Consider the following 27,041-nt stretch of genomic DNA (forward strand, 5'->3'; position numbering starts at 1 on the left):
ACTCGACAACAGCGACGACAAAGCCCGAAAACATCCAAGCCCGCGACAATGAAGAGCAGCCTGCCCCCGGTTGATTCCAGCGTCCTGATTGCCAAACCGCCGTGAAATATGTCGCGTCCGGCAGGCCCTCCGCACAAGCAGCCAATCAGCGGGACATTTTTAAAAGCTCTCCTCATTCTTCCGCTGATTTTATTCTTTTTTTTTTTTTTTCCCTTCCCTGCGATGATTGATCCACGCTCGAGCCGGTGATGCAAATGCCAACGTGGCATGATTGAAATATAAAGAGGGACATCTGAAGAGACCCCTCCTGCTTGAGAGAGGGGACACGCTGAGAATTTTCACTTTAATTGACACTTTGAAACCTTCCGCCTGGCTTCATCCTTTGTTTGTTGTCGAGGTCTTATTGGGCACTTTCAACCCACATAGATTGGAGGGAAGAGCGTCCTCGACGGAAAACGAAATGAAAGAAGAGCCGTCACATTAAAGATGCAACTGAGGAGTCGAATGAGGACAGTTTGTGCACAGCAACAATTAAAGAAATGAAGTCTTTGGATAAAAATTGCAAAATAGAAATATGCTTTCTGCTTAACATCGTAAATACATGATCTTTTTAGTTAAACAGCGACTCACTCAATAGAGTCTCGTTTGGTTGAAGGCTTTAAACCATGCTTACACATTAGCCTCATCTCTGCTGCATTGCATTGTGGGAAAATTCGGGCTATAAAGCTTTGCACCGAAGGTCAAAAACAGGTTTGTGGTTTTCGGTGTGTGGGCTTGGCCTTCGTCGTGCCTCATTCAACCCTGACCCCGATTTAAAAATGTGCGTGACGACGTCTGAGCGGAGCTAAAGGCGACACCCAGGGAGAGGTGGCACCCATCTTTCACAAAAAGAAACCATGTCCTACATTGTGTATAGATTTAAGCTGTAATATCATATAAATGCGCAATTTATATATATTTTTTGTTTTTTTGGTTATCAAGCAACCTCTAGTGGTCGTTTAAGGAACTGCCCTTTAAGGTTACCCAAAAAGCCCAATGTAATTAAGGTCAATTTCAGAAGAAAGAAGAAATACAGAGTCTCTCTGCAAACTACTAAATAAACACATGCAGGGTAATGTTGTATTACTGAGCTTTTTCCACGTCTAAAGTCTATAGCCAGCATATTTAATTACAGTACGCAGTAGGAAACATTTTGACCAATGGTTGACTGAATTCTTAATGTTTTCTCACACGTTTTTTAGAGCTAGCTGAACCGTGCGTACATTTAGAGCTTCCTATATGATATGACCACTCAACTAAGTGGCACCAATATGCAGCCATATATATAAATCAGCATCTGATGGACTACAGAAGGATTACTATACGGTAACAAGGCTAAAAGTGTTTTTTTTCTGCTTTGCATCTTACTGATGGCTACAGCAGGCATGCATTTTTATGTTTTGTGATAAAGAGAGAACATAAACCCTTAGAAACTCAACCTATCCGAAATAAATAAACTGTAACTTGAGAGAAAGTTACGTCACAATCCGTATTTAGCATAATATGAAACGGGCCTAGTACAATTTCCATGCACTTGTAACTGCACTGCATTTATTTAATAGGCACCATCCTGTTCTGATGTTTAGATTTAACAAATTTAACGGGATATAAAAGCAGAAAGAATAAGTGAAAAGCAGATGCAGAGGCGCTCTTACGATATTTGCTCCAGTGGAATTTCTGCTCTGGGTTACGATTCATGTGCTGGATAATGACTCGGCCAAATGCTGACTCATTTCATCTGTCAGTCTGCACTAAATCTGCTCCGTCAAAACGAGGGAAAACAAAGGGAACCAAGAGTGAGGAGACGAGGAAGCGGGAATCAGTGAGCAAACAAGGAGAAACGGCCGTGCATCTTTTTCTGTGTGCCTGTTTTCTTTTTTTTAATCTTTTTCCGTCACAGAGGTAAATAAAGCAACAGCACAGCTTGAAGCATTTAAACTTCAAATCCTACACATGGCGTGGTGAACACTTCACACTGGTGTCTATCCCTTCTTTTTTTTTGACTGGCTTATTCTACACTGCCTCATGAAAAGAAGCCGTAAGGTCAGTGACGGTCGTTTACATCTGGGACTCGCAGAGATCCTATCGCCCAACGTCCTCGGACTCATTGAAAAGGCCTGAATTGTATCTGTTCCTGAAGAGTCAGAGCTCACTGTTGTTGTTCCAAACACTTAAAAGGGCAAAAGCTTCAAGTCTGCAAAGAACAATTTAAAATATACATATATATGGAAGTTTTTAATATGTCTTTAAAGGTTGATGTTAATAAAGTAAATGAAGAAAATGACATTTCACAGTGTAAACAGGACGTCAGCAATCGAGAAAATAACCGGCTAATAAACTTGTCTAAAATAAGGCACAAAGAAAAATGTATTGTGTTTAATGTCGACCAAGGATATTAAGCCGCCACCGCAGCGTCAAGTCAAATTTACAGTCGTTGCTTGTGCTGAAACTGAATCTTTGATATTAGTGTCAGTCTCTCAGCTCTGTGGGAACGTCCTGTGCATGTATTAGCTTTTGCAACGCTATGCATCATCTATTTCAGTGACTATTCTTTAATTTTGCTCCATAATAAGCTCAATCTCTTATAGGAACTCCCTTCTAACTGAACGACTTTGTTTGGATTCGTTTCTAGAAATAAGCGCTAAATATGCTAAATGCTAATTCAGATTCAGACAACGTTATTATCAATCAATCAAAATCAATGGTCAATAAATAGAATAAACAGATAAACTAAACCAACTAAAAAGCGCCCAGAAAAAAAAGATGAAATAGAATTTAAGACTTTAAGCTAAGAGCTAAATATGCTAAATGCTAATTCAGATTCAGACGTTATGAATCCATGGTCAGAATCAATGGTCAATAAATAGAATAAACACATAAACTAAACCAACTAAAAAGCGCCCAGAAAAAAAAGATTATATAGAATTTAAGAATTTAAGCTAAGAGCTAAATATGCTAAATGCTAATTCAGATTCAGACACCGTTATGAATCCATGGTCAATCAATCAATCAATCAATCAGAATCAATGGTCAATAAATAGAATAAACAGATGAACTAAACCAACTAAAAAGCGTCCAGATAAAAGATTATATAGAATTTAAGAATTTAAGCTAAGTGCTAAATGCTAAATGTGAAGCTAGAGCTAGCAAGAAATTATGTTAGCGTAGCATAAAAGGGTGGTATGAAGCTGTGTGACACAAAGCTAAACGCTGGATGTTGAGGGTGGAACTGGCTACAAGGGACTTTCAATATAAGCCAGAAACATAAATGATGCTCAACACACACTTCAAACTGAAGTTCCCGCATCAACTAAAGATACGCGTTTGCTTCACGGATGAAGACGTAACGGCATCGGCGAGCGGCCCGGGCAGCGCGCTCTGACTGCAGCCTCCCGTACTTGTAACTTCCGCGGCCCATTGTGCGAAAATTGCCCAATCCCTCATATCAATGTTAACCATTAACTCTAAATCTTCCCCCCGCGCCCCAGCACAAAATGCCTCTGCATTTACTCCGAGGACATTTCGTCCGAGAGCAAAGCGATAAAACATCTCACATACGTGGCGCCGGGATGATTTGCAAGGAGGGAAAATGGCAGAACTGTCAGAAACACATCTCTGTCTTGTTCTCATGGCCGGGCTATAATGAGAGGCTAAAGGGGACAAAGCACAGATCAATCCCTCTCTTCCTTCGTCCTCTCTCTCTCCCTCACACACATTTCTTGCCTTATTCTGTCAACCGTCAACCACCCTTCCCCTCCCCTCCTCCTCTCTCACATTTATATCATCATTATTTATGTCCAGCCTCCTGCTTCGGCCGTGATTGACAGGAGTTTTAGACGCTTCGACGAGGCTCCACCGTTCTCCTCCGGCTCAATATGAACCTCCCAATATGAAGCCAAAAGCCTTGTTCCTCGGCATAATCGTGTTTATTTCAATTGAATACAAATCACAGCCTCTTGGACACTTTTGGTTATCCTTCTCTCCGGTGCCAAATAGTGCTCAGCACAATTTTAATTAGTCTGTAGTTTGATTTATACACTTGCTCGCAACTAACGGCGTCATTTGTAAACGCTGGCATGCTCACGCCCTTAAGTGAGATGTCAGCTATTATACTTGCTAAACATCTCAGGCTGCTAGCATCGTCACTGCGAGCGTGACATTAGCATTTAGCTCCGAGCGCAGTGGTGTCAAAGTACAGTCTCGCGGAGCCATTAGCATGGCTGCAGACGCCCGGACTCATTTGCATTTGCAACATGTAGCACACTAGCGCGGCCTCGCATGATATCATCGCTTCCTAGCAAACCGATCGCCAAATAAAGCCGAATTACTCATGTGGATTCTGTCAAATTGCGCAAAATGGCAGCCATCTGTCTCCTCTCAAATCTAATAACGACCTATCCGCGATATAATTAATTTATCGACGCGTCTCTTCTGAGATTTTTTGGAAATCCCGCGTCACGCAATCTGTCATTTCCGAACATAGAGGAGTAAAGGTTAAGGAAATAAGTCTCCGAAGCAGGCGGCTTTTATTGTAACAAAGCCAATAAGGACTGTATCTTTTATCTGGTGTGACAGTGACAGGCCGAGGATGCCAGATGAGAGAGAGGATCCTCGGAGAGAAGACTGAAAGGTTAGATTGGCCCCAGGCAGCATGGCTGATGAGGACACAGAGACACACACATCCAGACCCCTTCAGCCATGCATATGGTGCTGCATGCGAGGGGCCTGATGCGTGTCATTACGTAGGCTTCTTAATGAGCGGAACAAAGGCGGCGATTATTTTCGTTGGGACGCAGCTTCACGCGAGAGATGTAAGCTGTAAGACGGCTTCTAAAGATGGAAACGTGTCACGTGAGCACTGGACACAAATAGCAAAATATGGCTGAAGGTGTATGCAAGTCTGTATTAACACTACATGTTGTTTATTTTACACCAAGCATCCTGCTGTATGATTGGATTTGCATATTTACTGTATGAGACAAAGTAGATTAAATCCCCTTCCAATCCTCAGAAAACACAACATACATATATATGTAGATATGTCTTTGAACGTACGGTGGCTCCTACATGCAAAAAACACACATTTTAAATGACATGCGACAGCATCAATTTATTTATTTATGCAAAAACACTTAAATCAGCAGAGGCCATGTGATATTCCACCAGCACTGCTCCCACATTAGTGTTTAACAATATGCTCATAATGACAATGCTATCATGATGTTAGCGGTTGTAGCGTTTGACCTGAAGATTTAGCACAAAACAAAGCAGATTTCCACAAATATCAACCTCATGGTGGCGCTGTTTTACTGTTTGGGAGCCGTGAAGGTACGCGCAACATTTTGTGGCAAGAAATCAAATCCTTATTGAGATATTTCAGAGCTAACCCGTGTCACGCTGCTAGCTATGTCACCCTGAACGTAGGGCGAAGATGGAAAGGAAAAAGAGCGAAGCGAAGAAGAGAGGACTTGTGCCAAATAAAAGGTGCCGTGTAGGTTTTATATTTGTTTTTTTTTTAGGGTGACTAGACGTCCCTGATTTCTAGGGACAGTCCCCGTTTTGGATGACATATAGCTGTCGCTAATTTTAGCTATACATGAATGAGGGGGGAAAAAATGTTGTGCTTCTACTACAGTTATTACGGTAGCCATTCGCGCTACTATTGACATTACAGACATAGCAGTTTAAATATGTTATATATTTAATTTAATTTCTTCTCAAGCTGTCCCCAGATTTCCACACATGCTAACAAGGGTCCATGCAAACCTGTTTTACTACTAGCGTCATCAGCAGGCTAACACGCAAGCTAACACTAACCTGTTTTACTACTAGCATCATCAGCAGGCTAACACGCAAGCTAACACTAACTTGTTTTACTACTAGCGTCATCAGCAGGCTAACACGCAAGCTAACGCTAACCTGTTTCACTACTAGCGTCATCAGCAGGCTAACACGCAAGCTAACACTAACCTGTTTTACTACTAGCATCATCAGCAGGCTAACACGCAAGCTAACACTAACCTGTTTTACTACTAGCATCATCAGCAGGCTAACACGCAAGCTAACGCTAACCTGTTTCACTACTAGCGTGGGCTCATTCTACAATATTTACTCATCACCACAGTAAAATAGTCCATCCTTAGTCAATCTACTGCATTAATTCCTCTCTCAACCAGGAGAAAATATCGTAAACATGTGACGAAGCATGTGCACGTGGCCATATCGCCCAAATTAATAGATACCAGTGCAGGATGTCGTCTCTGAGGTGCTAGCAGTCACAGTAGCCGCATAGAAACTCAATACTGAAGCTTAAAGATACGCAGACACGCGACAAAACCTTTAACCTGATGAAGATGCTACATATAAAAGTGATCACGAGTTCATGGGAATCCATTTAATAGCCGTCAAGATAATAAGACCAGGATTCATCTTCGGGGGAACCTGAATGTCTCTGACCAACTTCTTCTGCAGTGAAACCTTCCGGACCAAGTCCATCAATCGACATCAGCGTAAAGAGCCAAAAAAATATACATTCACACAGATGTGAAAGAAATCAGAAGACAGATGCGCGTTTAACGACGACGTCGCGCAGCAATACAGACGAGTGGCCGGGGCGACGTCTCTGCATTGATTTCATTTGTCAATTGCTAGATGGAGCCCATTTATCATCACCGAAAGCTTTTACAAACTTCTCGGCGAGATGTAATAAGACTAAGAAGCAATCTGTCCCCCACTTCTCATTAGGACTCTGAAGAGATCCCCCCGAAGCTTAATTATTTATCTGCATTAATATCCCTTCAATTATTAATGATAGGTGAGGGTGTGTATGTGTGCGAAGGCCAAAGATCAGCCCTCCGTTACCTCAGCCTCCCTCCTGATTAATGGATGGGGGAGAGGAGCCCTTCATGTATTATTACTGGAGAGAGTCCGGACCTTGGAGAGAGAGAAAGACAGACCGAGAGGAGCAGAGAGAGGAGAGAGGGAGGGGGAAGTCTGTGAATGATAATCACCGTTTAGTATGCAAACATGTCGTCTGTACACTGCTGGCATTTCAATATTTCAAGGGACTTGTGGTAGAAAGTGGCGGGATTCAAAACTTGTTTGCGATCCCATTAATTTGACACTTGTGGCGCAACATTATGAAATTATTATAAACTATATGATTAATATTCCATTATGAACCGCGTCCAGGGTTTTTGTACATTCGTCTTTATTTTTGCGGGCTGGTTTTTACGGCCTCGATCCTCGTCTTGGACGGCTGAGTTATTTGAAAGTGTAACTGACATTTAGCGTCGAGTTATTTATTCGGTCATTTCACACAAGAACAAAGAGTCTTTGTTGTTGGTTTTATTAACGGTTCCTGTGAAGGAAGATAAATAATTTGTGGAAAAAGCCCATCTGTTATGTTTGAATGCCACTAAGCAGAATTGATTAATGCTCTTGTTTGTGCTCTAGTCTTTATTTGTGTCTCCACTTAGTTGTGGGTCGAAATGTTTTAGCTGTTTTACTCTGACATCTGGTGGACATGAAGGGTACTGCACAGAAAAAATACAATTAATCAATAATTATTAATATAAATAATTAATCCCATTTGTACTTTATTTTGAATAATACTTAGTTTGGATCTGTAATTAATTTTATTTTGTTTGTATATGTTTATAGAGTATATATCGTGTATTTTGAGAGCCAGCGATTGAAAAAGTGAGAGAAAGTTATAACATACTGTTAATTCTGATGCCATTTAATGTTCATTTTCATGCTAATTCAAATGCAGTTGAGTAGTTCAGTCAATAAAATGCCTTGTAACCTATTATAGTCTATTTGTAAAGCAATGATTTAACTATCACTAGCTGTAAATTACATAATAACCAATATCCAGTATTTCCTTCTGAGATGTATTGGCACAACTATGTCTCTTATTTCTAAAGAAGCTGAGGAGAGTACTGCAGAGGGGTCGCAAAATCTTTGGTTGATTAGACACTTTTTATACATATATTTCTTTTTTTAATTTAAATTTTTTTAAACACACATTAACATGAGCTTAATACTTAATTTAAATATGAAATATCAATGGATATTAATAAAAAGCATTAGGTCGAGTTTAATATAGAACACATATAATAGGTAGGGGGTCTCTACTTAATGTCTCCGTCAGTTTGGCAAACTCACTCATATAGTTTACCCTGTTTATTTATAAAGTAGCACCTTTTGTATTACATACTGCACTGTTTACGTGTCTTAAATGTCCTGGACTTATTGTCACAAATGTGTGTTGCAGTGTGTTGCAGCTAGTGTCATCGAATACAATATCCTTATATCGTTGTCTAAGCCTCGACATCATTAAAGTTCCTCTTCGTCTTGATAGAAATATAAAACTGCAGGCATCAGTTGAATAAATTAACTTCTCTTAAATGTGTAGGTTTGAATTAAAAGAGTGTTGTCTCTTTATCATTTTTTATTTATTTATTTTAAAAAAACGTTTTTAATCTGCTTTGGCTGCTCTACTTGTTCACCACATTAGTCATGATCAACTTTTTCGAGTGCACCAAATACGCCATTTACGCTAAACCGCCACCAGATGGCGCCAGAGGAATATAGTTGCTTTCAACAGCTGTGGCTAATTGAGTCCAGATGTTCGCAGGGTGATTCATGCCCATAAATCCTCTCGATGCACTTCATCTACATTAGCACCTGATCTCATTCATGTTTTGTCTCCGTTAAACTGAAAATAGATGAGAACTCAGCTCGTGTAGAGTAAAATCCTTTCATCCTTTTAGTATGTGAGATTTAATTAAAAATAAATAAATAAATAAAAATACAACTGACCAGTGACAACATGTCATGACCCAGTTTGAGCTGTATAATGATCAATGAAGGCAAACAATCTACAGATGTATGCAACTTACCGTAGTTCCCGTGTTTCTCCGCTAGGGGGCAGCATGAGCAAACAGCTGCGGTAATCAGCCGCGGTCCGTCCAGATCCTCAGAGAATCAGTCATGTTGTCATCTGAGACATTTTCTCATCTCTCTGATCACTCAAAGACACCAAAACACTTTCAACCGGAAGACAAGAAAACGCAATTATTAGAAAATCCACATCAGAGAGAAGCAAACAAAAAACAGGAAGTAACGATCAAAAATGACACAAAGCTTAATTTTTGAGTGTGAAAATGTGATTAACTGTAAATGCATTTTTATTTTTTGTGTGTGTGTGTGTGTGTGTTAATATGTGCACTTACCTGGGAAGTAAATAAATAAATAAACAAATAAAATGTAGCAAAAATATTCTGGAGTTGTGTTTGGATTTGGATTAAAACTTTATTGGAGAACAATAAAACTTTTTTTTCTGTAAATCCACAGCTAAATCTTTTTGATTTACACTTTTTACAGGAGTTTATTTTGTATTTAAAGAATAACACTCCTACAGGTCCTGTTATTTACACTGTGTGTGTGCACACTGTCTCTTTATTTGAAATGGATTTAGTAAAGAAACGGTTCAGTTTAATTCTTAAGATAAAACTAAAAAAAAAAACAAAAAAAAAAACTGCTTGTTTCTTTTTGAAAAATTAAATAATTTCAAAGCAGCTGTAATAGTTTTACCAAACGTGTTGTTTAGTGGCTAAATCAACCAATTCCCCTCAGATAACTGGTATCACAAGTGTGTGTGTTTGCAGGCTACGCTTAAAACGCCAATAGACTGTTCTCTTTGCAGTATTTTGAGCTAAATAACCAACCTAGGTGAAGCCAAAAGTGGAGCTCAATTTAAGAAATTTTGTTTCTTTTTGTGTGTGGGGCTACATTGTCTTATTTAGTCAGAGAGAAAGTCAAAGAACCTGATTCCCTTGTTGCGGAGAAAGGTTCAGTCCACACACGCCGTCATAAAGCTTTACATCAGCTTTCCAACAAGAGGTTCATCATGCCTCAGTGTGTGTGTGTGTGTGTGTGTGTGTGTGTGTGTGAAGCACCTCCACTATATAGGCTACTCAATAAAACCAGGGCTGCGATCCGTCAGTGCATTTATCATCCTATTACGGCGACAAATCCGGCTCCCAATACATGAAAGGTAAAATGAATTACCAACGTTAAGCCGTCAATAAAGTCATTTCTGTAAATGGTGTCTCCGAGGGCCCCCGCTATTATTCAACAAGCTTTATCAGCACCTTGGAAATTACGTGGCTTGTAGCGCGGCCCCTGCTTCACTTTGATTAAGGGCCCTGCCAGGGACCGGTGACAGCGCTTTTGACTCGGGTTTTTATTCAGCCCCCGCTCGCCGTGATGAACACCGGGCCGAGCGGGCGGAATGAAGACTAATTAAAAGCTATAAATTATCTTTTGCAGCCCCTCTCAAGCAGCCTCTCTTTGCAGCGCCAGATAAGAGTAGACTGAGTGCTCATTTACCCACAATGGCGCTGCGGCTAAACAGCATATTGATACTGTCCTAATTGGAATTTAATTAAGTAGCCATGGCTTCCCACTCCGGCCTGTGGGATAAAGATTTCACTGCGGCGGAGTTAACCATCAACACGTCCCCACTTTCATGCTGTCGGCTATTATGATTATTAATATTATTATTATTTCAAATCACCAATTAGAGCCTGATGACAATTTTTATTCACGTTCTGGAGATTTTTTTTTTTCCTTTTTTCTTTTTGCAAAACCACTATTTATTGCATCAGGGCACATCCCTGCGTATTTCCACGCCTCATTGTGTTTCCATTCCGTCTTCACTCGGCACTTTTCATATCAGGGGTTTCGTATTATCCGCGTAAAAGTGTCGTTTTTTTTTTTTGGTGTTCGGTCAAAAAAAATAAATAAGTAAAAAAAATGTTATGTTTTAATAATTAAATGGAGAAAACTACACTGGAGAAAACGTGAGGGAGAAAGGCGTGGAAAAAATGGCGGTGAGTGGGGGAAAAAAAACAGGTTTTTCAGAGGTAAAGCTTCCACGTTTGCTATTTTTTTTCATCTATTAGCGAAGGTGTTTTTTATATTTCCTTTAAATAAGCACAGCTTTATGAGAACATTACCATATTTTTTTTAGTCCTGTTTAATTAGTGTTAACCTGTCAAAATGTTAGCTAAATGGGTGTAAATCAAGATACAGCTTTCGCGGCGGTAGGCCAACGCAAAACTAAAAATTAATGTAACATTTTCTTTGAAAGTAATTCTCTTTACTGTTAAAACAACTCAATACTAGTCTACAAACTATCAGACGTGGTTTTAAACGAGTATTTAAATAAAAAAACCTACTTTCAGCCCTGTTTTTTTGCAACATTTCTAACGGTGGCTTGTTGTTTTTGTTTTGCCGTGTACGTGTGCACGCACGCGCCACCCACCAATATTGATCCAACCGAGCGCGCGCGCTCGCAGCCGGGGCGCGCGCGCGGCCCGAGCTCTAATTGGACGTCGTCGGGTGTGACGGGGCCGAGCGGCCGCCGGATTGGTCCGCTGCACGTGTGTACGCGCACACGTGCTTCCGGCTGGGTGTAAGAGAAAGAGAAAACAGACGGAGGGGGGAGATAACGGTTTCAGGAGAGTTTGGGAAGACACAGATATTATGCTGCACCGGACAGAGACAGGGACACTGGTTTCTAACGTGGAGCTGCCCGCTATGCCAGGTCTCGGAGCGCTATTAGGAGAGGACATGTCGCCGCTGTAGGTGATATTATAAATGAACGCAGGTATTTTATTCTAGCAAAAGAAAAAAGAGAAGGTTTGTTTTTTACATGCTGTCCGTCTAATTGGATACCGAAGGGGGCGGGAGAGCGAGCAACAAGTGGAGTTTGGCGTGGACAGGCCGAGATTTCTCACGAGCTATGGAAGAGCAAAAGGAGCCCAACAGCGGCCGGGACTCGACCGAGGAGGAGAGCATGTCCCTGTCCCCGAACCTCCCATCCCCTGCCATGATTTTACCCCACCAGGCCGCGCAGCAGGCCCACAGAACCACGAACTTTTTCATAGACAACATCCTCCGGCCGGACTTCGGCTGCAGGAAGGAGCCGAGCTACCGCGACCGGAGCCAGACGCCCGGCAGGGAAAACGTGAACCCGCTGGGAGCGAGGCCGCCGCCGCCGCCGCCTTCGCACACCGGCAGCCTGTGCCTGGACTCGAACTGCAGCAGCGACAGCACCTCGTCGTCGTCGCCGTCCTCCTCGTCGTCGTCCACGTCCTCCTCCCCGTCGTCCAAGCAGAACTCGTCGAAGCAGGGCGAGCCGGCGAGCAACGGGACCGGCAGATACGCAGACAGCCCCTCAATTGTGGTCGTGAGTGGCAGCAATGGAGGGTCCCCGCCCACAACGAAAGAAAGCCAGCCGCTGTTGTGGCCCGCTTGGGTTTACTGTACGCGGTACTCGGACCGGCCCTCATCTGGTAAGGCGCTAGTAGTCCCCGAACCGGGGCGTCTGAGTTGTGTGGTGGTGGGGGTGAACTTTGTTGGTGTCTCCGCGGTGTTGTTTAATTCCTCCAAACTGTTTTGTACACTCAAAAAAATAAATAAAAATAGTTAAATTCAGGTTAATGCTTTGGTATTTACGTCATCTGAGTGAGTTTCTAAAAATGAAAGCCATTTTATTTCACAGCACAGTGTAAATGTGCTCTCCTGCAAACAAATTAAAGTTTTTAGTTCTTATTCTGTAAAGTATTTTCAATAACAAAGCTTATAAAAAAAAAATAAGTGTCGTAATTTAAACACAGTTGAGGCACGCTATGCGTAAAAGTCATAAATTAAAAGTCTATTGTGAGTGTTAATAGTTGGGTGGGAATAGAAACGTATTTAGACTTTCCTGTCAGCAAACAAAGCGACGTGGAAATAAATATGAACTGTCTGGCTCGTATATGAATTAAAAGATGTCACTCATCGTTGGCCACTTAGCCTCAAAATAATTTTAATGGTTTATTGAAATTATAAGGAAAATTCAAAGCCAGACAATAAAACTATACAAATCAAAACAAATGTCATTTTCTGTTATTACTATTATTTTTTCTTTTAAGCTGTTTTGGAAATAGATAAAAGCACGAGTGGAAGTAAAGATTATCCTGTGTCACTACTATGATTTAAAACCAGTTTTGTCTTTAAATATGGATGTTTTTTTATATATATGTATAAATATAAACTTAAGGTTTGGAGGCGTTAAAGGACGAGCGTGCACGATACTAATTTACAGCATTTGTGTAAAAAAAAAAAAAAAGCGTTGTGACATAATACAAAATGAATGAAAAGTTTGGTGTTTAACAGACTGTGTAGTGGGCGGATTGTACAAAATAATTCACACCGATTCAGTCTGAAAGCTCTTGTAGTTTGTTGGTGGCTGCCTCTGTTTGTTTATAATAGTCGTAATCGTGTGTTAAAGCGTCTCCTGGTCGCAAAGCATGTTGCATTTCTCAGCTCCAAGTTTCCACTGTTGCATAAAACTGACCCCCGGTCCCACTGTGCTGCTTCAGCTTTTATTTGATGGTGCGTTCAGGCCTCGTTCAGACCAACAACGCTCGTGTTTCCGTATTTACTTATTTATTTATTTATTGGTGAGAGGTCCTGGGTGGACTCCAGTAATTGCACAACTGCAGGATCAGAGAGGAAGCTGCGATATAGTGTGAACATGTCAAGTCTGCGACTGTGGCTCGTGTAAAACACAATCCCCCCCCCTCCCGCTTGTTGTGTAGCATCCGATACACCGCACTGCGACACCGCAACCTCCTCGCGTGTCACCTGAGCGCACGCGAGCGCCGAGGAGAACATGGCGACCGGCTTTTTTTCCCCACCAATTATTATTATTATTATTATTCGGGTGTCGGATGCTGCTGCCGCGCGCTCCGCTCGCTCCGATTGGCTCACGCTGAGGCCGTGAACGCAGCGTAAACACGCTGAATGTGAATTAATAATCACGCGTTTATAGTGCACGGCCTTGAATGCATCCTCTCGGATTGTAGTTGTTGCTTTTGGGAGTTTTTTTTTTGTTTTGTTTGTGGAGTTAAAAATTTAAATTTTAGTTTGAAGGCTTGATTATGTGGGGCGAGGTCTATACTGTTGGGAGAGGTAACTTTACGCACATATCGCATCTTACGCACAGTGCGGTGACCTACATTTGACTGATCATCACTCGCGTGAGATGGAGCGAACACGTCGCGCGGCTCCTCCGTAGCGCTGTGCCCGTGCCCCAGCCGTAGAATAAATATTTTATTTCCATTGTTGTTTCCACGCCAGGCCCAAGGACACGCAAACTGAAAAAGAAGAAGAGCACCAAGGAGGACAAGCGGCCGAGGACGGCGTTCACGGCCGAGCAGCTCCAGAGACTGAAAACCGAGTTCCAGGCCAACCGGTACATAACGGAGCAGCGGAGACAGTCTCTGGCCCAGGAACTCAACCTGAACGAGTCCCAAATTAAAATCTGGTTCCAGAATAAGAGGGCCAAGATTAAAAAGGCCAGCGGCTACAAGAACGGCCTGGCCCTGCAGCTCATGGCCCAAGGACTCTACAACCACTCCACGACCACCGTGCAGGAGGAACGGGAGGAGAGCGAATGAGCGGCCCGGACACTTCCCCGGCGGGGGCCGCTCCTTCCTTTCTTTCTTTCTTTCTTTTTTTTTGGCTTCAAAAGAAAACTGGGAAACTATTTAAGGACACAGATTTCTGTTAAACACTATATGGACATAATTATATAAATGAACGATCGTTATTAAAAGTTTATATAGCCACAGTTATCATGTTGTATACAGTATATTTAATTTCAGGCTCATCCCGTCCTCTCCATGTCTGTCCTCGCTGTTTTTAGGATGTCCGATTGGCTCTAGTTTTCTTGTGGTCCTCCATATATCCGCGCCATATTTTTTTATTTTTATTTTATTTTTTCCCTTCAACCCATCAGTCCGCAGATAAGCCAAAGATTTTAATATGTTCACATGTAGTCTGAAATAACAATAATAATAATAAAAAAAAGAAGAAGAAGAGAGAACTGTAGTTAATGGACTAAATTATTCTTTCTTTCCACGTTTTCTTTTTTCTTTTTTTTTGCTGCAAATTTGGGAATAAAAAAAATATTTAAATATATTTTAACATGTCATTATGATTCATTTGAGCCCAAACGCAATTTAGAGGTATTATTTAAAATTATTATTATTATTATTTCATCACCTGAACTACAACGTCCTCGTAAATACCTATTTATGAGGACACACTGGAAAAATTAAATGAGTTTAAATTTAAAGGAGCGCGCAGCAGTTAATAACACGCTTTTAAATTCTTCCTGGCAACACATAAGGGCTATTAAATATACGTTTTTATTATTTTTGATATTTAAGGGTGACATACATATAACACACACGCATTTAAGAGGCTGCCCGCAGCTCTCTTTCCACTCCTAATGGATAACATGTCACCTATTAAACTATTCTGGGCACGTGTTCACATACCATCAGCTCCTCTCTGCCACGATTTGCTGTTTATTACAGAAATGTGTTTAAAAAAAAAAAAAAAAAAAAAGAAATTTAAAAAATGGTCCGTGATGTTTGGGGAGAAACTCCTGCGGCCTGTTTGGCCTTACGTGACCTGAGGTTGAGGCTCCACGGAGCCCGGCTGTGAACTCTGTGACACGGTGTTTGCGTTGCGCTCCAAGGTCAGCGGGAGCAGACAAACTTTTAAGGGGCTCTGCGTGAGCGCGTCCCGATATTGAGGAAGTTGTTGCAGCGCGTTTACGGTTTCACGTTCGTAGGTGTGAGAAATGGTCGCTTTCAGTCCCTAGATATCTCTCTCTCTCTATTTTTTATTTATTTATTTTTTAAACTGAAGTAAATGAGGTTTCTGAGATTGGATGATTGGAATTATTTATATTGGCAACAAAACGACATAAATATGCATGTACAGACCATATGTTTTAGTTTTTTTTTTTATTGGCATCTTGTGGGAACGCGTTTACACTTTTCATTTGCATTTAATTTGCAAGACCCATCCTTTGGCGCAAAAAAAAAAAAAAAAAAAAAAAGTAAAATGACGCTTATTTTAAATGAAAATGCACCCTGAGGTCATGATTATTTATTCTTTATTATTTTTTTAAACTATCATCATTATTGCCGATTTTTTATTTTATGATAGTAAAATCTGTATTTTACTCTAAAATGTCTAAAGAAGCAATAACAGAGTGTTGACCCCGGGTTTAGTGCAGATTTGACGAAAAAAGCGAATGCGTTACGGAGCACGTGCGCGGCGGCTGCAAGCGCGCTCTGGACACGCACGAGTGTGCTGCAAACTAGCGACACCGAAGTGTCTTGATGTATATTGTTTCTGTTTGTTAACGTCGCTCTTATACAACCGCTCGGGTTATTTAATTAAGAGCTAACGAGCCTGCAGAGGTCTGCGGAGGAGGCGTTCACGGCCTCCGCGTTTCAGGTCATTTTTTTCTTTTTTCTTCTTCGTCTTTTTAATTATTTCAAGTGTTTGTGTTCAGCTCTGCCTATAGAGTGCGGATTTAATAAGCATTGCGAGCTAATAATTGATTTCAATGAAGACGACCAGGGACTCGGTGCCAGTTTCGGAGCAGGATAGTTACAGTTTTTAATTAACATCTGAATTAAATATAATATATATACTTTTATTATTATTATTATTATTATTTAGCATGTAGTTATGGACTCACATTTCAGTGCACATGAGAAAACAATACGTTTTTTTTTTTTTAAAATTATCAGAGATGTTTCATGCATGCTGCAAATAAACCGTCATCTTCCCTGCAGCTCATGCAAATCTCCAGAGGTCCTTGAAGGGGGTTTTCAAACCAATGTAATATTAGCACTAATTCAACACAAGATCTGACTGGATTTTATGAATGAATATTCATAGGAGCGGACTGGAGTTTGACACCAGACATAATTTACTCGAGATATTGCAAAATGCGATGTGGAAAAAACTACAATCGGAATCATTTAAACGGAGCTTTTGTCTGTATAAAAGAAATAAGAGGTGGTGGATATGTTTTTTTTTTTTTAAAACACTAATGTGATTCAGTGTCTGTAGCCATCTGGCCTGCATGTGTGAACCGAGGTGAAGAGGCTGCAGCTCTTCACGGTCAGCCAACCCTGTAGCTCTAATATTATAATGATAGTCCCGTTCCCTGCTGTGAATGCGGAAGAGCGTCTTATGACAGTGTATTTAAAATTCATACAATTATGAAACAGCGAGAGGATTCCTCCCTCCCCCCCTCGCTCCCTCCCCTCTCTCTTCCTCCCACCTTGTCATTGAGGAAGCCGAGGGTTTATCTGTAAAACAAAGAAAAGCCCGGGATCGTTTGCATAGTTAGCACAGTGTGCCTCGCAGGCACAATATGGATTTAATTTATATGCAAATGAAAGCAATAAAAGGAGAATACACACTGGAAATCTGGCCCGTTTAAAAGGGGGAAGAGTTGGATTCGGAGCAGGTAGCAGGCGTTGGGAAGGAAAAAAAATAAATAAAAAAAAAGGACGCGTTATCACCCGAGAAACGAGGCTGTTATATAACATCCGCAAAGTGCACATCTCAAACAATGAAGCGGCTCTTAAAGTTATATGAAGAGGTCGCAGGAAAGTTGCATTCAAGACGAATGCACAGAAGAGTGTGGACGAGATGGGAACTGTGTCACACACACACACTCTCCTACTGCTTTCTGCCAAAAAATCCAACCTATTAGCATCTCCTCCGAGAGTCAGCACTGCTCCTCTTCATGCGCTCGCGTTCAGATGTTATTTAACAGCTTTGACATCTCTTCTAAAACACATCTTTTGTAGCTGCACGGATGCAAATCTGTATTTTTTAAAGCCTGTATTTGGAAGCTGCACTCACAAAATCAGTTTATATAACAAAAAAGAAAAGATAAAGGTGTTTACGTATGGTAGAAAAATACAAACTGTGGTTAAATAGCACACTTCTGCTCTTATTTTGAAATATTTCACTCAAAACGTTGAAGCCGTTTCTGTGTGGTATGTTATTGTTAAAGGTGTCAAAGGTTAAAGTAAAAAAAAAAAAAAAAAAAAAAAAATGTGAAGGATTGACGGGCAGGTGTGAGCACAGTGTTGGAAACGCGCAGGTCAACCGCACTCGCCTCGCGTCGGGCGTCGTTTCGTCTTCGTGCCACGCGCTGCCGGAAAGAACGCGCCAGTGAGAAAAAAGCGCTCGGCCCTGGAGACGAGAGGGAACGTACATGCACACAAAAATGCAGCCGTGTAGAGACATGCAAGCAGGAAAAAAAAAAGAAGAAGAAGAAAGAAAAGCCGGAAAAAAGAGAGTCCGCACACACGCATTTAAAAGAGGCTCTTAGATCACTGTCCTGTGACGGTGTTGGTGCTAAGTACAAGTTTAATGTAATTCCTTCCCAGCTGCTGCTGCTGCTGCTGCTGCTGAAACGAGGAGACAAAGAGACACAGACAGAGGAGCTTCCAGTCTCTCCTTCAACTATTTCTTCCCCTAAATTGCTGCAGACGCCCAGCTGGTTACACATCGCGTCGCTCTCTATCTTTCTCCTTGCGTGGGAAATGGCGAGATTTGTCACGCGGCAGAAAACGCAGAAAAGGAAACAAACCAGCAGCACTTCAAGGAGAAGGAGAAGGAAAGATTTTGTGTCGCTTACTTGCTTTCCTTTCCGGACTGGGACGTGTTCGTTTGTGTCGTTAGGGTTTGTCGTCACGCGTCGGAGCTCAGGCAGCAGGAGCCGCGTTGAAACTTTCAGAATATTTTCTATTGTGTTTTGGCTCTACGCTGGAAATAAATATGCATGAGGGAAGGGAAAGAGTAACACAATTAAAGCTGCACTTTCATATGTATGTTATCATATATACACTTTAAGAAAATAATAGGAAAAATAGGAGTAAGAGCAAAATATTAAATGAATCAAGAAGAAATTTACATAAAAAAACGTACAATGTACAAAAGTTAAAATGCACCATGTGCACAAACACGTTTTATTTTAACTATTGTGGGAAAAATTGCCCCACGACGTCTTTTTAATTTTCTATTCAAACCAATTAGCTAGAGATTAGCCGGGCTTCTACTCTCCAACGTACGCCAGCTCATCATTTAATTATGGAGCGACGACGGGATTTATTTCTTTTAAATTATGGATTAACAGAAAATTAGCCAAAAATATAACGTGCGTACTTTGTTTTGGAGCTAAAGCGGCTAAGTTTTTGATTGTTTGGATTAAAATTGTAGCTTCGTAGGGGAACAACCGACGGTAAAATGCGACAGCAGATATAAAAAGTCTTATTTCGGAGCCGGAGTTTATCTCTTTTTCTCACTGTGAGCACGGAGGTCAAGTCCTCCTGCACTTGACTTTGCAGCATGTGTGTGTGTGTGTGTTTGTGTAAAACCAGCCTCCTTTTCCAGATTTCAAGCTATCTGACCGCCATTTTTTTTTTTTGCTTCAGAAGTACACATATTGCCCAGATCGGTTCTCACCACGGGAGAAGTTTACTCATGACTTATTGTGACCTGTCAGCGGGACCGCACTGTCTGCGACTCTCACACACACACACACACACACACACACACACACACACACACACACATTTATATATATATATATATGGACAAAGGTGGCATTGAGAGGGAGCCTCCCACAATGCAGCTGAGCGTCCAGGGGGCTCTGTGCTCCAACAGCCGTGATCTCACCGAGCTAAATCCAGATTACATGGAGGATATACGCAGCGCCACTTGTTTACCCTGGCCTATCGGGGGGGGGCATCTGAACCCAAAACTGTGGAGCAAACGAAATAAGATAAAGTTTCTCCGAGATCAAACAGGCCCTGTAAAAAAAACCCTGAAATTTCTCAAAGGGAGTTTGGTCCCTTTGCATTTTTCCTTTATTTATTTTTTTTTTCCAAGATGCTCCGCTGCAAAAAAAGATGCAATTTTCCGGACACGTTAACGTGCTGCCGTGGAGACGGCGTGCTCGAGGACGGTTATCCCGCTACTAATTAAAAAGCGAGCGTCAGGGAAATGACAGTGCATCTCCAGCCGCAGCTATGCGGCCGACAGCGCGTCGGTTCGGGCCGCTGGCGAAGGGCTTTTTCATCTGCTTAGTCATGTAGGACGTTAATCTGAGGAGGAGGAGGAGGAGGAGGGGGAGGGAATTAAACAGTTAACACTGCACGTTTAAAGAGTTTTATTTCGTAATTGTCGCCCTCGTTCCGTAAAACGCAGACGGCGAGAACAAAGGCCGGGACACCTGGGATTCCCCCGGTTGCATGGGTGGTCACACGCACCTCTGCCTCCTCTTCATGCCTTCCACATGTGGAAGCACTTCATCTTCCCGCTGCCTCTTCGCTCTGTTTCACGGTCCTTCTCCTGCTCCCTGTCTGAGTCTGAGTGTGTGTCTGTGAGCCACTTCACCGACAACACCACCACCACTGTCACCGATGAAAGCACTGATCCCGTCCCGCCGCAGAAGCTCCGGGGGCCACGACAGCGGATCGTCGCGTCGGCCGGCCGGCCGATAAAGCGCCGAGACGCCGCGCTCACGGCGGCGGCAGCAGCAGCGTCACTCCGAAGTATTTGCGGGTTTTGTTTCACAAAACAAAAACACCAAAACAATGGCTGACTCACGCGTTGGTCTGTCTGGTCTGGTCTTCTCCTACTTCAAAAGCAGTTTTTTTTTTTTGTTTTTTTTTTAGGGGTGTAGGGGGGGGACGCTCCGTCTTTCATCGCGGCGGCCCAGAGGTGGCGAGAGGTGATGCGGGGAAGCGATTAGTCATATTCAATTTACATACGCCTGTCACAAGAGATCCTCCCGGGCCGAGCGCTGATGTCATCCGTGCGTGGGGCCCTCCGTGGCCACCCGGTGTATGGGAAGGCTTCTCACTATCATGGGGAAGGAGGAGGAGGATGGGGGGAGAAGCAGAACTCTCCCTTCGCATGGGTTCGAGAGGTATGATGAATGTGGAGCGGCGCTTTAGTCGAGATGCGTGCGTTTTTTTTGTTGTTTTTTTTTTTCGCGTCAGCTGCGATGACAGCGCGCAGGTGGTTTTCTTTAAATCTGAAATTACGGCGATTGCTTTTGTTAAGGAGTCTGCAGCCGTAGCGTTTGTTCGGGCTGATGTGCAGTTAAAAAAAATAAAAACACATGAATAAATGAAAAAAACTGTCACAGTTTTATGGGATCAGGTCCACGAAAAAAAGGTTTTTAACAGTGGAAAATAAACGCTGTGTGGGCTTAATGCTTCTCGACATTCCTGTGAGCACATCATCCATAATTCGATTTATATCTGGAGCCTCCTTCAGGCTGAGTTGAGCCTGGTGTGCGAGGTCATCACAGTTTCACCTGTGGAGCTTGTTTAAGTTGTGGCCTGGCCGCACGCTACCTATGTGTGTATATTTATATGTATTCTTGTCGGCCTGTGACCAGAAATTCTTCAGGATTTACAAATCTACTCTCTAAACTCTACATATTATACATATTATTATTGTAAAATACTTCCTGAATACAATAGTAGTAGCTTGTTCCCTATTAACATATTAATTTTGCTATTTTTACATTTGGTTCGATTCCTAATTAAACTTCTGTATTAATATAGAGTCATGTTTTATTTGTAATTTTATGTCTCCAATAAAAAATTACCTTACATTGTCCTCTTGCATTTCCTCCATCACCTTAGCTAGCCTCTTGTTAGCCTCTGTGGCTTCGACGTGGCAACGGTTGCTAGGCAGCAGAGTTCTCTCGATTCAGAGGCAGCATCCGGGTCTTTAAACCCACCTGGTGTCAAGAAATTGTTATAGTTTAATTTCTCTTCCACAACCAAGTCAAATTTCAGTTGCATGTCACCAACGTCAACGCATCAAATTTTAATCAAATGTAACAGGTTCTCTGTTGTGTTGCTCGCAGGCCCCCACAGAGAGGGAGGTCGATCGCTTCCCTAAGAGAAACATTAGCTCAAACATGGCTCCCAACTCCTCGAGGGGTCAAGAGCGGGCGGTCCATTTTTTGCAGTCGGCTGCTCAGAGAAAACGCCGGCGGGCCTGTGTGGTTTATGGCGAACGGTTACTGGCGGGAGTCCAGAGGAGGAAGTTATTTACGAAGCCCCCCGGCTTGACGAAAGACAGTAAAGGGCTTCCCGTGTTCGAATCGAATCCGCTCGGAAGACGACGGGTTAACTTCGACGTTGATCGGCGTCGAGCTCCGGAAGTCAAATTTACATATATGCGCGCACACTCATACACACACACACACACACACACACACACACACGGGGGCCAGAAGTTCAGGTTACAAGGCCGACTCATCCCTGGATCTGGGCAGCAGAATGCGAGACCGTGAATAACTGTTTTAACACACAGCCGGCACAATGTGTGGTCTGTGACATACCATCTAAGGCACGACTCTGTCTGTCTGTATTTGTGTGCGTGTGCGTTCATCATCTACGCATCCAGGTTGGGATTTCATACATGCGACGCAGCGGTTACGAGCGTAGGCGGAAGATCTGGGGCAGGATACGAACGGCAGCTTAAAATGAGCAACACATATCGGTGTGAATGTGATATATAGGTGTATTTTTGAGGCAATTGAGGAAGTAATACGGTGTTTTTAGTGGTTTTAAACCACAATAAGATGATTTTCTTTAGATATTGGAAGCTTGGACGAGTAAATCTTGATAATTTCTGTCAATTTTTAACTGAATAGGTGAAGAAAATTACGTGAAGCCCTGAAAAGATTTGAAATTTACGGGAAAAATAAATGAAAAAATGGCATGTGTGTTTTTGTACTTCAGAACGCAGGGCCGTAACTGAGTGTTTTTTTGTACGTGGGCACGGCTGAGGGGGGGCAGGGGGGGGCTTAACTTTTAACAATGCAAAAGGTATATACGTTTATCGTGGAGTTGCACTTCTGTGATAAAAATCCAAACTGCTGATATAACAAGAGCCAAATCACTGTTTATGACCTTTTTTATTTAGCCCCCTCCCCCACCCAGTGCTTCTCCACGTCGCGCTAACAGGTGCGACGCTGAACACCTGCGTCCAGGCCGCGACGAATCCAACGGGTCAAAGTTCAAAACGCGCAATGTGGAAGACCTGTTGCGTGACTGTCGTTCAGGAGGCGTTACGCAACGCCGGCGCGGCGACGACGAAATTTGCTTTCTGCTTTTTTTTTTTTTTTTTTTTTCGCCTCGGCGCATTAAAGTCAGTTTTTGCAGAAATCACAGGGAGCAGATGGCCGCGAGGCGAAAAACAAACATCAGAGAAAGGGAGAAGGGGAAGAAGCATAAGGGAGCCCGAGTCCTGCATTTCCCGTCAAACTGCGGAGATGAACCGCAGATGTTTGTCGACAGAAAACGAGCCGTCTCTAACAGCTGGTCGGGGATCAGATATGTGTCAGTGCGTAGACGACCTCCTGCAACGCTTAAATGTGCAAGAAACCAGACGCAAAGTGACACGTTGACAGAAGGAGGGGAGGGGGGGTGAAAATCTGAAAGTGAAAGGGTGATTTTTCAGGTTTAGACTGCGACGAAAAATACTCCTTTTTTTGTCTCACAATCCTCTTTCAAGTTCTAAAAATACACTAAATGTCACAAGAAATTAAAGTTATTATTACAGCTTATGCTTGGAATTGTTTATAAGAGGCAGGCCTGCCGCTAGCATTAGCCAGTGGTCCCCGTAAAGAATGACAACAATACACAGGGGCTTTTTTAATAACCGGCTACACTGCCAAAAAAGAAACGTTACCCCAGCATTGTGACAAGTGTGCGGTTAAGAAGCACCAAAAGCTAAAAGTTTAGATGTCAGCTCCTCAAAATTTTTGTTCCCGTTTGGCCCATGATACGAATCCACAGGTCGTGCGCTTGTGTAAGCGTGTGTGTGTGTGTGTGTGTGTGTTTTTCTCCCACGTCTCCACAGGAATTCACAAATACAGACTTCAGAGATGTGTGACGCTGCTCCTTCAGGCTGGATGTAAGAATAGCATTCTGGTTTACGCTCCTTTTCCTTCATGTTTCTTTCAAACAGCAAAATAAGAAGCAGTCCACCGAAGCTGGCACAGATGACACCGGCAGGCATGTCTGTGCGAGTTTAGTGGAGCCCTTCGCTTGAATGAAAGCACCGGTGAGAAAAAGTAACGCGTTCAGTCAGAAAGTGGCAGAAGTAAACGTCATTTGGGATGTTTGACTGTGGAAGCTTGGTTCCCAACATAGGGGTCAAGGACCAAAAAAGGGTCTCAGGATGCATCTGAGGGGTCAGAAAAATTTTAATGGCATATAAAAATTTTTTAAAAAGTTAAAATAAATTGTGTAAAAGTAAATCTGTACGTGAATTGTTTGTTTTACGAAAATTCTGATCTATATATACCTCAAAATTAGGGGAAAACATTTAGCTAAAAATGCTAACAGCTATAAGCTAAATTTATTTTTTTGTTATTTTTTTTTAATTAATTTATTTTTTCCCCCCAAAGGAAGGTGCAGGGTCCTTATATTACTGCTCTCTAGGACACTATTTTCAGATTTCAAAGGGGATTTTCAGAATATTTTAGCTTCTAAGCTAACAAGTAGGACACCTATTTATTGTGGACGGGTATTACTATGATTCTTTATGAAGTGCAGAGTTCATCTGTGATTTTAATCTCGTGCAAATCTAAAACGTTTTTTAATTTGAAGCAATAAAAGGCAAATTACCCACTAAGTTTCTCCAAACACAGGAGTCTTGTGACAACAGTGGTCATGTGGACATCGACATCTCTAATTTGGGTTGTGGCTTTTCATGTTTTATTTCCTCCGTATCTTTGTTTTAGTTTTTTTTTTTCCTTCTCTCCCTTATAATTATGCAGGGTGTCTTATGTAGACAATTAAAAACGAAGATTTGCGTCAAACATAAAAGGCTCTGTACAAATGCACACAATCAGAACGGGGTAATTTATCTTTGAAAATGTCTATTTGACATATTATTATTATTTATTAGGTAAAGTAAATACTCAAGTTGCAAGTATCTCAAATCTTTTCTTGAAAAAAATGTAACTGCAATAACCAGCAATTACCAAAAAAAAATCAAAGTACCCCCCCTTTACTGTAGTGGGCACTTGGTACAGTCCAGGGCCCACACTTCTCATTGCATCCTTTGCATAGTGGAAGCCAGATGTATGTAACCTAAATTGCTGTGTCTGCTGCATATATATAAATATAAACAAATTTATTCTTGAATGTCCAAAAAAATGTGAAATCAATTTATAACCTTACATCTTCTTCAGCAAATTACGTATTGATAATTGCATTCACCTTTAAAGCTTTAATAATACTGTAAAAGATGATATTAAGTATTATGTTAAACTGAATTTTAGAAAGTAGGTGATGACGGGTTGATGAGCTGTAATGGATCGCTGACATGTGAGGGGCAGAAAAGTTCACAGTGGCTCAGCCAAGCAGCTCTGGAAAGTTCACGGATGTCTAAAAGTAAGACTTTAAAAAAAAAAAGGTAAAAATTACAAAAAAAAAAAAAAAGTAGCATGCATGGCTACATTTAAAGTCATATTTTGTTCTTTTGTTGGATTGAGTTTTATCTGAAGACAGATGTGTAAAGCCACAGTTTTTCATTATGGTGTTAAGTCAAGCCATATTGTGTCTTAGGAGTTTCACCGACTTCTGACTGAGCCGAGAAACAGATCTGAAGGAAGAGCCCGGCGGGGTGGCCTTTATTTGGAAACATTTGAAATATTTATTCAAAATCACTGCAAAGATTTCATTTTTTTATTTTTTTTTAAAGAAAAAAAAAAAAAGAAAAAGCTGCGATCAATCACCTTTTTCACTCTATTTCTAATCAATCAGCTGTTATCTATGCAAACTCAATGGGGAGAGACCGGCTGATTGTTTTTCCATTAAGTAATATTACAGCAACACATACAGCCACAGGTCGATGCCGAGCTCATTATGGCTGCGGGCTGATAATAATTAACCGCTAATGTGTGTAGAAGAAGGCCCCCCAGGGGGATGACGGCGAAGCTGGGTGCCCCCCCGAGGAAACTAGCACAGCAGCTCTCTGTTTCTGACTGTTTATCGCTGCACAAAAGGAACCAAAACAGACGCTGAGAGGGATTAAATGTTTTACCTTGTATTCATACAACTAGAGAGTTATCATTAGAATGGAAAAAAATGGTCATTAACCGTCATTTTGAAGCAAGAATTATACAAAACATGTATTTCTTAACGGTTTGTAATCAATTATTAAAGAGTTAAAGAGTCATTATAAAGGATCCAGACATCAATATATTTTTTTTTATCCATATCCACACAGACACAAACGATGTGATTGGCCTATTATCGGAGCATCATTGTTTCGTAACGGAGCTACTCCAGACTACGTAATAAATCTACAGGTTCGTCTGTAAAATAAAGGGCAAAAACGAGATAAATTCATTAACTCATCCACTAATTGACTCCGACATATTTACAGATCTCTGGACGATGACGTCAAATCCCTAGCCCTAGCGTGGGAGGAAAGACGGTTCAATAAGACGACGCCAAGTCCGTCCATAATCGTCCGGACAGGGCGCAGAAGATCCAAAAAAAAAAAAAAAAAAAAATGAAACGAGAGGCAGTTGGTGAAAAACAAAAAAGAAAGAGTCGATATTCCCCCTTGGGGGAAGTCTGGGAAGCCAGATGTTCGTAAGCCTCGCTGGAGTGCACGTTTGAGTACCAGCGTGCCTCAGTGTGTGTTAAAGAGAGAAAGGGAGGCGTTTCCTGATGTCCTGGCCAGATGTTGCTGATCCCTGCCACTACACAGAGGGAAGTTTATGGTGAGCTTTACAGAATTAGGACTGGGACGAGTAAGTCGGACCAACTGGACAAATTTGGTCAGCTAGTAAAAGGGGAGTCAATTTTTATTTGAGTGGGGTGAATTTGGTTTGACCCGTCATGGAAAATCTGCGGTACATAATATTCTTGTACCCAGATCATAATAACACATGCACTGTCATAATAAAAAAGACGTGAATGACGTTATATATCAAAGTAATTATTATTTATTTGCCTACTTTACGTCAAATATGCTCCGTATAGTTCCATTAACATGGA

General features: G+C 41.8%; 1 protein-coding gene and 1 long non-coding RNA gene across 3 annotated transcripts in view; one reads left to right on the forward strand and one right to left on the reverse strand.

The window, feature by feature from the left end:
• Positions 1 to 11,534: 11,534 nt before the first annotated feature.
• On the forward strand, positions 11,535 to 14,978 carry LOC125001259 (homeobox protein engrailed-1-B-like). 2 transcript variants are annotated; one of them, XM_047577186.1, is made up of 3 exons: positions 11,535 to 11,693; positions 11,793 to 12,407; positions 14,227 to 14,978. In XM_047577186.1, the coding sequence occupies exons 2-3, from the start codon at positions 11,855 to 11,857 to the stop codon at positions 14,556 to 14,558; spliced, it is 885 nt and encodes a 294-aa protein (XP_047433142.1). In that variant the 5' UTR covers positions 11,535 to 11,693; positions 11,793 to 11,854; the 3' UTR covers positions 14,559 to 14,978. The 2 variants fall into 2 exon arrangements, with proteins under 2 accessions (XP_047433142.1, XP_047433143.1); XM_047577187.1 differs by having other exon boundaries at positions 11,537 to 12,407; positions 14,239 to 14,978.
• A 1,092-nt stretch (positions 14,979 to 16,070) lies between these two features.
• Positions 16,071 to 27,041, reverse strand: part of LOC125000719 — a 98,041-nt gene continuing 87,070 nt past the window's right edge. Inside the window, exons 2-3 of the long non-coding RNA XR_007111366.1 lie at positions 21,614 to 21,748; positions 16,071 to 18,756 (exon numbers count right to left, since the gene is read on the reverse strand). This is a non-coding gene — a long non-coding RNA (uncharacterized LOC125000719). The remainder of the gene's footprint in view (positions 18,757 to 21,613; positions 21,749 to 27,041) is intronic.

Source organism: Mugil cephalus, chromosome 23, assembly GCF_022458985.1.
Source record: "Mugil cephalus isolate CIBA_MC_2020 chromosome 23, CIBA_Mcephalus_1.1, whole genome shotgun sequence".
Taxonomy (NCBI): Eukaryota; Metazoa; Chordata; class Actinopteri; order Mugiliformes; family Mugilidae; genus Mugil; species Mugil cephalus.